General features: G+C 39.4%; 1 protein-coding gene across 7 annotated transcripts; it reads left to right on the forward strand.

Moving 5' to 3' along the window:
- The first annotated feature begins 1227 nt into the window (after positions 1 to 1227).
- mbd1b (methyl-CpG binding domain protein 1b) lies at positions 1228 to 14364 on the forward strand. 7 transcript variants are annotated; one of them, XM_044219617.1, is made up of 18 exons: positions 1228 to 1586; positions 2102 to 2677; positions 3339 to 3479; positions 4508 to 4649; positions 4728 to 5014; positions 5184 to 5266; positions 5406 to 5449; positions 5881 to 6021; positions 6111 to 6191; positions 6632 to 6652; positions 6752 to 6844; positions 7463 to 7543; positions 7879 to 8040; positions 8213 to 8392; positions 8568 to 8621; positions 8732 to 8812; positions 11341 to 11463; positions 11564 to 14364. In XM_044219617.1, exons 2-18 carry the CDS (start codon positions 2301 to 2303, stop codon positions 12035 to 12037), a joined length of 2565 nt encoding a protein of 854 aa, XP_044075552.1. In that variant the 5' UTR covers positions 1228 to 1586; positions 2102 to 2300; the 3' UTR covers positions 12038 to 14364. The 7 variants fall into 7 exon arrangements, with proteins under 7 accessions (XP_044075552.1, XP_044075566.1, XP_044075545.1 ...); XM_044219610.1 differs by having other exon boundaries at positions 1229 to 1586; positions 5409 to 5449; positions 8568 to 8648; XM_044219590.1 differs by having other exon boundaries at positions 1230 to 1623; positions 8568 to 8648.
- Positions 14365 to 14523: the final 159 nt, after the last annotated feature.

Consider the following 14523-nt stretch of genomic DNA (forward strand, 5'->3'; position numbering starts at 1 on the left):
CTGAGAAAGAACGCATCAAGAACAGTGAAGTAACAAGGATATTGCAAGGTAGACTTTTCTCTCTTTCATAAGAATACTGATATGTTGTTAATATTACACTTGACTCTAGCTTTGACCCTCCCACCTAAAAAGTTTACATTGTACAAAAGCAAAAAAAGCAACACAAGTGCACTCCTCAAGATTTTATGTTTATATATGTTACAACTTATTTTTTAATTGCCTGAATAGCAGTAAATGCTTTCATTTACACAACTTTATACAAAGGTCAGTTTGTCTGTGTTGCACAAGTTTTTTTTCCAACAGCAAATAAAACTATTAATGTAAGACAACTTATTTGTTTCGTAAAAAGTTAACTGGTTTTCATTTTAACAAGCACTGTTGCCTTCAAGTGCTCCTCATAAATACAAGCTTCTCCGACCAATTAGTGCATGTGATTTGGCCTGAAAATGGAGGCATACAATATTGTTTGCATAAACTATATGATTTTACAAATACATTTTAATTGCAGATAATGGTTTCTAAGCTGTGCGTCCTGTAAAGTCACGCATTGACAACCTCAGGATTGTCCACTGGGATTACAGACAAACACAACAACGCTCCCAACGGTCTAGTGCGCTTCGCAGTTCTTTCTAATAACCCGTGAAGGCAGCACAGTTAAATGACAAAGAGGAAGCACATTATTAAAGATGATGCAGGCAGGATGAGAGAAGTCACTCCCTGCCATCTGTTGATTGGTCAGGTCTTACTTTTGTGCGCAATCCGCTATTTCTCATTTTACTTTTCTCTTCTAACAGAATGTTTGCAGGAAATGAGTAATGTTTGAACTACTGTTTGAAATCAGTGAACTACTGTTTGAAATCAGTAAACAACGAATCAAATTCAATACTTTCTCATTGAGTGACTGTATAATGGAAATACTGTATTGCTAGCTGATATAGCTAAAACATAGCTAAAAAGGCCTGGCTGTTATTGTAGTAAGTATCTATAGCATTAGTAAATAAATATGTTAGAAAGTAGTTACATCTCAAAATGATTATTGTAATACAGTTCCAATTTACGGGCCACAGGGACATTGAAACTGAGTTTTTATAATACATTATGGTGGATAATTGAATTTACCATCACATTATAATTATAAAGCCCCTTAAATTGAAAAACAATTGAGTAATTGTATTTGTTAATGCAAAGTAGACCTATACGTTGTTTGTTCAGCGCTGTATTCTATAGGCGGGGTCAGAGCTTACATCCGTGAACCAAACGGATTTGATTCTTTGGTGTCTAGCCTTCTTTGTTCCTACTATCGTTTCCGTTATTGCGTGGTGCATGGTAGCTAGCTACGTTAGCGCTACCTGGTAAAGCGAAGTGGTGTTTGTTGTGATTAGAGTGCTAAGCATATGGGCAACATTACTCCAAGGGTGCGTGTTTGGTTGGCCTACCTAACCGCAGTTATTTGTAAAATGGTAGCGATACACAGCTCTCAATTCAGTTTGGCATAGGAACCACGGAGGAATGCTGTAGCTAACGGTGGCTAACGTTACTCCCATTTGCAGTTTCAGTGTTTAACGTTATACTCCAGCTAACCTAACGTAAGTGGCATTGGCATCGCTGTACTGGTATTATGTGGTACGTCGCTAAACAAAGTTACGTATTAAGAAATAATCGTGACTAACATCAGAGAAATAGAGCACTTTCAGCAGTAACAGCACTTAAGCTGTTGAGGTTAGCTAGTGTCTCTAACGTTGTGTTTAACATTTGCTAACGCTAAGTTACATCCCACTGCTAGCTAACTAACCATGGATACGTGGTAGATATATACTAATAGAAGCTTGTCAGCTAACGTTAGCGTTTACAACATTGGGACATAACGCTACATCCCGTGTTTTTAGTTGGTTGTAAATACTTTTAAATGCTGTGCTAACCATACGTGAATGTCTGCTCGTTAAGTCATTGCCATCGAGTATAAAACAGATGTATGAGCAGCTCGTTCTTATATGCTAACATTACCTTACAGTAACATAACCATCGAGCTAGGCATACTGTAACGTTACTGGACATACGGCGTGTTTAATCTCTGTTTCTAAACAACATCCTCTTTTCCCAGGTTCTGTCATGAAAAACTAAGCAGCTGACAACCATCCTGACGGTTCCTCTACCTTCCCAAAACCAAGGTCAATGGGCTACATCCACGGACAAAGCGAAAATACAGCACTGTAAATGGGATGCACGATCGACTGTAGAGGATATCTTATTTGTCTCCAGGGAAACACTTTGGACCGTTTGTAGCCTAAACTGGTGCATCAATGAACGAGGAACCACTTGAGAACGTGGTCCCTGGCAGAAAGCCTGTGGAAGAAGATGCGGGACAAACCACAGAGAGCAGCAAAGAAGAAAAAACCTCTGTGGCAGCACCAGCACAGGAGCCTTTGGCACCCTCAGACAGACTCCATACAAATGAAAACCCCAGCTCAGATCCAGCAAAGGAAACTCCAGGAGAGGAACAGGAGGAGGCTAAGGCCACTGGTGGCGAGCCTCCTGTTGACTGGTTTGAGCCGCTTGAGGATGACGATGATGCCGATAGTGTTGATAGGAATGATCCAGAGGAAGAAAGCCTGGCAGGAGAAAGTGAAAGGAGTGAGAGCATGGTGGGCAGCGAGAAGACCTTGAAAAAGATTTATCAGTAGGTTGAATAATTTTGTTTTACTCCAGTCTGTGGTCGTGTCATAATAGTGCAATAAGCTGTCACATAAGATCTTCTCTCTAACATGGTATGGACATTGGTTGTCTGCAGAGCCCTTATATCTTGTACCGTAGTCTGATAATGAGCAGGATTATCTTTGGATTAGATTTAGATTATTATTGCCATGTGCAAGCACAAGGGCCACATCATTATCTTTATCACCATGGAGCTGGCAGTGGTGATGCATACGTGCTAAGACTGATTGGAAGACTGAATTCAACAAGGAGTGTATTCAATTAAAGGAAATGGTTAACAAGATGAAGTACACTAGCAAGGGGGTTACAGTTTATAGCTGCTTGGTAGGAAATAGAGTATAATTATATGTAAATAAATCTGTCCTAAAGGTTTAATAGTGATATTCAGAGGAACTGCCGATACATTTTGAATGTCTTTCTATTTGTTTCAACTGCTGTTGAATGAATCAGCTCGACTTAAACCTGTAGGTAACTTTGCTTCAATCTATTGAAAGAAAATAAGTATATAACACCACATAGCTTAGCATATTAACATTTTCTTGGATGGCTTCCCGTGCAGTTTGTTTTTCCCATGTGGTATAAAGATTTCTAACATGAATAATTCCCATTTCCTCTGCTAAATCCAGGCTTCAGATTCCCCGCCGTAAGCGATCACATCCTGATGAAGGATGGGTTGAGTGGCCAATACTTGGAGAGGGGTGGAAACGCAAAGAAGTTGTTCGGCGCTCAGGTTGTAGCATGGGACAGAAGGATGTATATTACTTGAGGTAAATACTAGATAGTGTCGTGGTTGATTTTCTTCTTGTTCAGCCTTCAATAACTTTAAATATATAACCACTGTCAGGTTCGTAGGAACCAAACAGATACAGAAGAATGAGACTTTTACTTCTGAGGTATAAGATGCTTCATTCTTCGGATTGCAGAAAGTACAATACAAATCTGAAATACGAAGGGTCTGGATTCAGAATGCAGAACGACAACATTTCTCCCGGCATCAATTTTTATACCTCTCCTACTAAGCTCCACCTGATGGGATGGGATGTTTCTGGTTGGTCAATAATTCAATCAATCAGACGCGGAACTTTGTAATTGGTAAGATGGATTGTGTGGCATTACCCTGTTGCTAAGCGGAACACCTGTCTGCCGAAAATTTCCCCTACTTTCTGGTACCAGGGCGACTCCTGGTACCGATGCTCTCATCTTCTCTCTCACAAAAACAACCCCGCTTATATAAGCCTTCTAGCATCTGCAGGACAGGTTGACTTGTTTCTTCTCTTATGTTCGTGTGCTTGAATATGCTTACTTTCTGATCATCAGTGCTTCGTGTCTTCTGTGATTTTAAAAATAACACACATAGGTTAGGCAAGTAATATGTTGGCTTTTCAATAATTCAAAATATTTGCTGGTTTAAGCTTCTCAGTTGTGAGAATTTGCTGCTCTTTTCACTTTTACATGATTGTAATCTGAATGTCTTTGGGTTTTTGAACTGGTTAGACACAACAATCAATTTCACAGTGTCACCTTGGGTTCTGGGAACTTGTGATGGGTGTTTCTTTTTTTTTTTTTTACTAATCAGTTTAATCAAAAAAAAATCAGCAGATAAATTAATAGTAAAAATAATTGTTAGTTGTAATTGTTTATCATTTTTAAGAAATGGTTAAATAAATCTGTTATCTTCTAATTGCCATTAGGACTTAAGGAGCTGAAGCATGTGACTGGATGACAACAGGATGTTGTAGTTTTTAGTGGTTGTCAGCCAGCTCTTTGGAGCTGTAATTGTTATTTTCCTTTGCAGTCCACGGGGTGATCGAGTGAGAAGCCGAGTAGAACTGGTTTCAGTGCTGGAGGGGTTTCTTGACTTGTCAGCCTTTGAATACAAGACAGGAAAGTTCTACGATGGCGAAGCACCACCCATAAGAGTTCGCAACAGAGTGAAGGTATTTGCCTCTTTTATCACTTAAAACTTAAACCATTTAAGATTTGTAAGTCTTACAGTTAACTTTGTTATCGATTAGAGAAAGATCCGGGAGCGCTCTTCCTCAGAGTCTAGCTTGATGGACAGAGGAGAGAGGGCCGACACGCCAGACTCCCACCACAGGCTCACCCCCAGTTTTGGGCCCAAAAACCACTACTCCAACCAGCCAAGTGTCTCCTCGCACAGTATGATGGGAACTCCAAACCAAGGCTCTCGCAAAGAGGATCTGCAAGGGGAAGATAAAATCAGACTTCCCCATCCCTCGTCATCCAGACCGCTCCCGCTCCCCTCCATAAATGGTGAAATTGGGTCAGAGGACAACACTCTGTGAGTCCGTTATTACTTCAGTTCATATTTCAATCGTTTAACCTTATAATTAAAACTGCTGATGTAATTAACAAGACACTTGAGCATTTCCATTCAGTCAAAAGGGTTTGTTTGTGGTGAGTCGTTGATATATGCAGATGGACTGAGCGATTATCGTGTTTCTCTGCAGGGTCTGTGCCAAATGTGGTATTTCCTTCACAGGCACATGGTATGACAAGCAAAGGAAGAGGCCCTGCTGTCCCACCTGTTGGGGTATGTCAGTTTATAGGTGTGCAATGTCATGATTCTGAGGCAAAAACAGCGTTAGAAATAGGAAGGGGGGAAAAAATCATGAAAATAACCTTTTAACAATTTTACTCATCCTACAATGTTTATTTCTTTTGAATTCCAGCAGCCTCAAAGACAAAAGAGCATCCGATGATTCGTTTCAGAAAGGTAAAGCATTCTGTCAGCAAGCTGTGTGAATGAACAGCTACATTTAGCCACTTTGACTAGACAAAACTTTAGCATATCGTACATTGGGAACTTAATAACACAGTTTTTAAACTATGGATTCAGAATGCCCACATTATGTGAATGTTTTGAAAGTTGCATTGTTGAAACTGGCTGAACATTTCATCACTTTTGGCAGTGTGAAGTGTTTTTTTTTTTTTTTTGTTTTTTTCATCTGGCATGGAGGTACATAACAAAAAGATAATTCATATTCTTCAACACTAAAAAGACAAATTTCCTGTATGAGTTTCCGGAATCAGGATCCAGATGAAAACGTTAAAATTTGTGTGGGGGGAAAAAATACAAATGAGACATGGATATAAATGAATTAACAAACAAACGTGCTTTTCTATTCTTGTTCATGTCACCTGTAGTGGATTCCTTGTGGACAGTGTGTGGGATGCCACAACACAGTGAATTGCGGGCAGTGCGCCAACTGCAAACATGGACTGCAGAGCCCAGAGTCCCGGAAACGCATATGCCGGAAACGCAAATGTATATGTCCTATTCGCAAGGTAAGCTGCCGGGTATAGTTATTGTCTATTTTGATGCTTATTGTTTGTTACTCTTGCATTCATGCCTTTTTTTCTGTGTGTTCCACCAGGCCCCTGGAAGTGGAGGCTTCTTGCAGCAGATGCCTTACAATGACATTCCTGAAACATTTGATGACAGCATGAGTTTCCAGGTAATAAAAGCTTGTATAATCCACTAAAAATGTACATATTTTCTGTGCTTGCTGCTCACAAGCTGTCATGTAGATTGTCATGGCTTCTTGTTGAACATGTAAACCGCCTGTTATACCGCATGTTTTCTTTGGCAAATTTCAAGCTTTTCAAGCAAGGCTTCCTCTGCTTGGTTGTTAAGTCAATATTGATTGTTGGCTGTGTTTATAGAAGGAAGAATCTTTCAAATACGACTATTGGCCAAGAATATTCAATTTTTCTGCAGGCTGGTTTACAGACTTGTTTCGCTTATTCCAAATTCTCCACATTTGGATACAGACTGTGTACACTGTATCGCATGGGATGTAATTGCAATGTCAACAGTGTAATCATGCATTGTGGCTTTGACACTGAATGATTCATTGAATTCATCGACGTTCTAACAACGATTTTTTTTTTACAGAGTGAAGTTACGGACTCACAGGTAACTTTTTGTAGTCCAAATTATATCTGTATTTATTAATACTCAATATTATTGCTATACCTTTCTCCTACTCTCACTGATAATGTTTTATTCACACAGCACCTGAGTCTCAAAAGCAGTGACACAGAGAACTTCTCAGTCAACGTGGACGTTGACGATGAGGATGACATGTCAACCGACGACGATGACGATGTGAGTTTTTTGAAGACGTGATTGCTTAAAGTGATTCAGAATCAACCAATATGTATGTTGTAACAGTGCCTCAACCCTTTTAGGCCTGAATAGTGTCTAGTGAAAGTTGGCAGATTTCTCCTTCGTAGAGAACCATAGCTGTGGTCGACTTCGTGTCATTTACTGTGTACTCCAGTAGTAACTACTTCTCATGGTGGGAAAACAACTATCAAAACATTCATAGAAAAGTACTTTTTTTCTGTCCGTTTGTATGCTCTGTATGGTCAAAGTTTTGTCAGAATGTGGCTGATTATACAGTTTCAGTTGGACCAATAACCCATATTGACCATTCACAGCAGTGGCAAACTGAAGGCCGGGTCTTTGGTTTTTGACGGGGTTAAAAAATGAATAAGTTTTTGGAAGGGATATTATTAGTACTCTCACTAAACCAAGTTTCCATCCAAATGTAGCGCACATTTGAACCGAATTTCCAGAGAATCGGCAATAGAAAATGCAAATGAATGCGTGTTTCCATCCACTACTCTGATTAAAAGAGCGCCAGTCCAACCTCAAATGATGGAAAACAATGTGATGGAAATATGGCATTTATGTTTGTTTCATGTGTTTAATGTGAGGAAGGTTACATTCTCCTCATCGCCCGACGCAGATCTGATGTTTTCGTCTCTTCAGTGGAGCAAATGGAAAATGCTCATAAAACAGGTGGATGGAAACGCACTCACTGTCTCATCGAAACAAAGTTGCACATTACGTTACGACTGTCATGTTAACTCAAGGAGATTATTTGGGTTTCTCAGTTTCCCTATGCTTGTGTGTGGTCTTTCCTCTGTATGGTGTACTTGACTTAATTTGTTCAAAGTTTAGAAGACTAATTTTGGAAGGTTTTGAATTTAATTAAGCAGACAACATTTCACTATAATGCCCCTTCCACTTCCTATACAGTTGACAGAATTATGCAATTATCGCTCATGTTCACTTGATTGTTTCATAACGCCTTTTATATCTGTGCTAAGTTCTCTTATTATTCTTGTTTTCAGTGGCATAAGAAGCGGAAGCGGCGATCCTGTGGAGAATGTAAAGCCTGTCTCTGCAGGAAAGACTGCGGCACATGTGATTTCTGTATAGACAAACCCAAGTTTGGAGGCAGCAACAAGAAGAGGCAGAAGTGTCGACTACGTCAGTGTCAGAGACAGGCAATGGTAAGGCCCTACCAATTTTTAATTAATTAGTTGTTTCTTGCAGTAATGATGTAGTAGTGTAAAGCCCCTTAAGGCAAATTGTGATTTGTGATATTGGGTTACCGTATATAAATAAAATTGACTTGACTTGACGAGTGTTGGTTTGAAATATTTCTCTGCTTACATTTGTCAGAGACACTTGCTGCCTTTCCAGATGGGACAAGGTGACTATGGGCCAGATGGCTCGATGCTGCCGGGCAGACCTAGACCACACTACACATACAGTCGAAAGTCAAATTTAAAGAAAAACAAAGGATCGCAGTCTGGCTTGGACTTCACTGACAATGAAGATGATGACAGTAACTTCCAAGCAGTGAGTTCCCAATGCCTTTGGTGTGCAAATCTTTTTATTGTTTCTTTTTGCTTGTAGTGGTTGTTTTTGAAGATAGTTGCATTCTCCTGGAGATAAAACCTCCACACATTTTCATTAGAAAGTTAAGGAAGAATTTGTCATTTCTTCTTCCTTTGCTTATGTCTCACTGTTGTAGATGAATTGGAGCCCTGAGCCTGCCAGCGGTAGCAAACACCACTACGAACTGAATGTGAGAAACCACCAATCATCTATGCAGGTTTGAAAATAGCTCATTATCTGCATGTTTTTGTCACCTTATCTCACCAAACAGAATGTCAACTTGGTTTTGTCTTTGAGCAGTTGAATCATTTGGATTTCGGACAGCGAAATGGACTGCATGACAGAGTCCCTCACATCAGCAACCACAACAACTCTGAACTAGTAAGTTGTTGTTTTTTTTTTCTCCATCAGGCCAAAAATGGATTTTGTGATTGGTCTATATTTTAAGTTCAGGAGCCGTTTGCTTGAGATGTCCCACCGTTCTTTAGTAGATAGTTGCACTTTTCTGGCTGATGGTGTACAAATTCTTGCTGCCCAGTGCTTAATAGCACTAAACCTGACTCATCATGAGTCATCATGGCCTTCTGTTTACACTTCACAATCGCTTCTGGCACGTTGTCCATTTCCTTATGTATCTGTTGTCATGCTGTTCTTTGGTCTGTGGCTCAGTGTGATGATTCCACGCCTGGTTCCAACTCTATTTCGACCAGGTTTTTCACCAATCCATGGCAATGCATTCTATAACTCTGTGTTCCATTCGGGGTTGATTCATCTTTTTGCAACAGGTGTGCTTGTGTCGATTTCTGTTGTCTTGTCTCAAGTTGGAGTGCTCCTTCTCCCCCTGTCCTCTGCTCTCTTGCGAGTTTTGTCCATGTGACAGTACATACGTGAATTTTTGGGTGCATTTTTGCCTTTTTATTGCACAGCTTGACAGTGTAGATAGAGACAGGAAACATTAAGAGAGAAAGAGAGAGGGGTATGACATGCAACGAAGGCGGACGGGATCCAACTGGGGCTGTTGCAATTATATGGTACGCGTCTTAACCACTTGGCACCAGGTCACCCCTAAAAGTTAATTTGATCTCCTCATAAAGGCTGCATATCACTGCCAAGCTGTTTGCTCTCTCTCCTCGTCACCCCTCTCTTCTTGGCTTTCCTTCAGTTTGTTCTTGTGGTCAATATCTGATGCTTCGTGACCCATCATCAGTGCATCAGTGATGCAGTTTGTTAGCAGTTTTCGGTGCCGCTATATGTTTACACTGAGGTGTATATATATATATATATATATATATATATATATCTAAGCCCAAGACTGCATGTTTTTTTATGGCTGCATCATTCCATCAAGTAGAAATGTGGATGTATTTTGCTTAACTTTATACACATATTTCCCCAAAATCTAGCCTGACATATTTGGTATCTATCTTTGGCATAACCACTGGAGTTTAAAGAGTTCTGCAGGTGTGAACAATGTTTGGCTATACAGCTAGAATTTGTAATATCTGAGTTAAGTGGTGCTTGCCACATGCCCTGCTGCTTCTCGTAAATGCAAAACTGCACTGTTTATGTTGTTTAGTATAGTGTGCAGGCAAACGCTGTGAACGAAGCCTCATAATCCTGGTTCCATTGCAAATACTGACTGTGCACAAATTCTGCTTTTAGTATTTGTCTCACTTACAGTGTCATGAATGCTGATGAGGCAGAAATATAAAGACACTTAGTTAGGCCAGAGGATTTTTTTTTTCTCAATTTAAAATCACTAACGATCCAACCTCGCCCAATACCAAACCCACTTCATGCTGATTAGCATGCTTGCTGCTCAGTGGCCAGAAAACTCCTATAAATCATCGTGATCTTCTCTGCTCTTCATTTTCTTTCCATTTTGACTGCTGTTCCATGTTTATCACTTGAATCGCTGCACCGCTTCAACTCCATGTCCAAGTCAGCATGAAAGGTGCAGTCAGTAAGATTTTCCATTCTCTATGTACAACATGACGGTAGTTTATGAGCGAGGGCTCGCAAGTGTTGCAGATCAATGTCGGTTACTCTTCTGTTACCTCTATGGCTGCTGAGATGTCAAGCTTTAGCAACCTACGATGTAGCTTATTGTTGATACAAGATAGCAAACGTCAGCTCGTCACATTGCTAATGCAGTCTAGTACAACAGCCCTGCAATAAATTGTACTTTCATGAAGGCTATAATGTCAAGTTTTAATTTAAACAGTTTTAAAGAAATGTTGATTCAACTTTATGGTCTCTGGTGCTATTGAATTGTGTTATACTTAGAGGTGTCTTAAATATTTTGTCCACGCCATTTATATTAATAGGTAGACAAAATATTACAAACTACAAACTCTCTGTATAATGCAATATACAGTTCCACAGCACCACAAACTACATCCTCCTAAATCATCGTACAGTTGAATCAGCACCTCTCTAAAACAGTTTCAACAAAAACTGAACATTCTAACCTTCATGAAGGAAGGATATATTGCAGGAAGCTTTTAGCTCGGTGTACTTACAGTAATAAAATGGCAGCTAAGTGTAAGCTTGTACTGCTAGCTCAAGCAGGGAACCGCCACCACACCAAAGACAGTTTATACTCAGTGGAGGTGTAGATACTTCCCACTGTAAAATTTAGTTACACTGGGTAGATTTTAGGGGTGTATATCTATCCCATGATTTGGTACATGGTCCATGATCTAAGCTAAACAATAGATACATATGTAACAATGCCACACGCTGCAGTTTAATGCTGATTTGATACAATTTGATGCGGCTGGAATTCAATTTCACTTCAGCTTAGGTTCGATATGATTTGATATTTTTAATTGTACATGAACTACAGGTTGAGTTTTCACTGTCGGCAGTTAATAGTTGAGCTCATGAGTTCACCTTTATCAATCCAGGACCAGCTAAGCAGATGGGGTGCAGAGAAATCCCACGCAGGCAGACATGGTCAGAGGCATGTTGATGATGATGAGGAAGAAGAAGAAGAGGAAGAAGATGATGAAGAGGAGGAGTTGCCCATGGTAAGTGTCCTGCTGAGACCTTTCATATTATTTGTCTGAATAGCCACATATAATGCAACCCCTTTTTGTGTATTTGTTTTCATTCTGTTGCTCTCTGCAGATCACACAGATCTTCAGTTTGGCTGATAACCCAGCTGGGAGTGGTGCGGATATAGAAAACCAGCTAATGAAACTGCTACAGTCTTTGCGCTCCTCTGTACTGCCAATCCTATGGTATGCCATAATGGTGGAGGGCCCGCAGCTGCAGCTCATCCAGTGTTCTAAACAGTCCAGCATGACTGACACCATGGTGCTGATCGACCCAGGCTTCTGCTATCAGGTCATTGTCCAAAAGCAGCCGCTGCTCCCCACCCACCCGCTGTACGACAAGTACCCAGCACGCTTAACCTCAGTGACTGAAGTAGTCGGTCTGCTTTTGGGCCTGGAGAAGTACGTTGTGTGCCAGGGACTGCCCCCCAAAGATCCATCAGTTATTAAAGACCCACTCATACTGGAGCGGGCATCAACATGTGATTTCTTGGTTAAGAAGAAAGTGAGCGTCTGTACTAACTGCAGAGCGCTGCAAGGACTTTAACTTCAGCAGAGACGGAAGAAGATCTGTGGCCACAGCGGAGACCACCGGTTCTCCGGTGCAACTTTCTGCCATTTTCTTCTTTTTGTTTCCGTTTTTCTTTTGGTGAGAATACATATGACATTTTACAGATTTACCTCTGGACTGTAATAGTATGATTTTATTATTTGAAGAATCACCAAAGGCATTCCAGGTGCTGTGACATTATAACCCAGGCGTGTTTCTTCTCAGATGTCTTCTGTTATGTTGTTATGTTGGTGTAGGGCTTTTCTTCATGACTGTTATGTCAGGTTTTGGGCAGTGGGATGGATATAGCTGAAATCCATTAGCCCACTGTGTGGTTAGTGTGCTGTTGGTTGATTCACACTCTTACTTGAGGAATCTACAACCCTCACCCTCTCACCATTATTACACTTTTGAGTGGTCATTTAACCCCAAATGTTGTCTCGCTCAGCCCAAAACTGAAACTGTCTTTTAAAAAGAAAATATATATATATCTTTTCACCAGCAACATTGGACACCATGTCAACAATGTTGTCATGCTATCTGTAAACCAGCAGACTGAAGTTTTTGGGACTAAATAAGTTGTTTCCACCTTGTCCACCTCTTCCATTTTATAGTAAATTATATTATGATCACTACTGCAGTGGCTTTCTTAGAGTTTGATTGACTTATAGCATTTTGTTTTTTTTTTTTTTTTTTTTTTTTTCCACCCAGTTTATTTAGCAACAACTTTGTTGAGTCATCAAAGATTGAGATATTTTTTTCTGTGCAATACTGGCACTAACTTAATGTTCGAACGTCTAAGTTATTGTGTATACCAGTATGTGCAGTTAAAGGAATTGAAAAAGGAGACTGTGAAATATGTTTTGTATACTAGACTTTGATTAGACAGATTACAGTGTATAAAAAATTTATTCACCTCCCTGTGGATGTTTGCTTTTTGAATTAAATCTCAGTGGATGTAAAAAAAAAAAAAAACAGAAAAAAGGTGGGAAATAAATTTCTACAAATTGACCAAAAAAGGTACAAATATAAAACTCAGTGAGTGAGTACTTCATCCCCTTTACTATGACACACATATATCATGAGAGGGGAACAATTTGTGAGTCCCACAATGTGTTGAATAGAGATAATCTGGATCTAATTTAACAAGTCTAACATATTTTCAGTTACTGAAAAGCGCCAATTGAGAAGGATACTAAAACATTTTCGCGACACTGAATATCCCATGGAGCCTAAAGCTCAGTCATGATGACCTACATGGCTCTGTGGCTGAGTTGGGAGACAGTGTTCGTAAAACAACTGTTGCTTGAACAGCTGCAGCTTTATGTCAGAGAGGCAAAGAGAAAACCACTATTTAAAAAAAAAAAAAAACAACAACAAACAACTCAAGACATCTGAGGAAGTGATTGCCGGAAGACGGAATCCAAGTTAATGAGGGTTCTATGGTCAGACGGGTTTAAAAACAGCAATGTTATTGTGCTGGAGTCCAGACGTTAATTCTCTGCGACATTTATTGCAGATTGTCACTGTCAAAAGCCTGATTACATCCACTCTGATGCAGTTTTTTTTTTTTTTTTTTAAATGACATGAAAAAGGGGTGGGATACTTTTTAAAAGCACTGTAGTTACAATGCAGTAAAGCCATGCTGTTAAAAACATTTTACAACTAACAATCATGTAAAAGATTCATTACACGTATCTTCAACAATGCTAAGCAAATCCATCTCCCCTAGACTTTTTTTTTTTTTTTGATTTTGGTTTGGTTTTGATTGGCAGATTCGACATTGATCAATACTGAGCTCAGAGTACGTACACTTCCGTTAGTATATGCTTGTAGAATGTATTTTCCACAATGGTATCCTCATATGAAACTGTTGGTGTAGCCAAAACTCATCTTACAGATGACATTCTGTATTTATTAGGTTGATAGAAGTGTGTTAAACCTCTTTAAACCACGTCCTTCCATTTCTGTTCTTGACTAGTATGATTGTGGTATTTAATATTGTATTTTAAACCTTTAGATCAATTTTGCTTAAATTATATAATATTTCGATTTTTCTCCCGTCCCCCTCTCCATTGGGATGTTTGACTTTAATAATGTGAAAGTTTATGGATTCTTATCAGATTTATTTTTGTTTCTTGGTTTCCTCGAGTAATTGTGCAGCTTTTGAAATGTTTGGGATCAGTTAATTATTCTTAAAAAATATATTGTTATCTAGTCTTTGAATGAAAACATATTTAAAGAATTGAAGCAAAAGTTTTCCATATTTCCTGTCTTTGTCTTTCTGAAGGCAGCGTTCAAATAAACTTTTCTTGCTGAACAGATTTTTATAACATTTATCAAATATATCTGATGGACTCACTACACCTGAAACACAACTCAGGTTTTATATCTAGTGATAGTCATACATATGACCACAGCTGCTGCTCCATGTGTATATCTAACTGTTGAATCCCTACTTGTTGGGGTGTATGATACAGTGA

The sequence above is a fragment of the Siniperca chuatsi genome, linkage group LG2, assembly GCF_020085105.1.
Source record: "Siniperca chuatsi isolate FFG_IHB_CAS linkage group LG2, ASM2008510v1, whole genome shotgun sequence".
Classification (NCBI taxonomy): domain Eukaryota; kingdom Metazoa; phylum Chordata; class Actinopteri; order Centrarchiformes; family Sinipercidae; genus Siniperca; species Siniperca chuatsi.

Coding starts and splice junctions, on each gene's coding strand:
- mbd1b (XM_044219590.1), top strand. CDS start 2,301: ATGAACGAGGAACCACTTGAGAACGTGGTCCCTGGCAGAAAGCCTGTG. Junction 3,480..4,507: donor AAGGATGTATATTACTTGAG/GTAAATACTAGA, acceptor TTTCCTTTGCAG/TCCACGGGGTGATCGAGTGA. Junction 4,650..4,727: donor GAGTTCGCAACAGAGTGAAG/GTATTTGCCTCT, acceptor GTTATCGATTAG/AGAAAGATCCGGGAGCGCTC.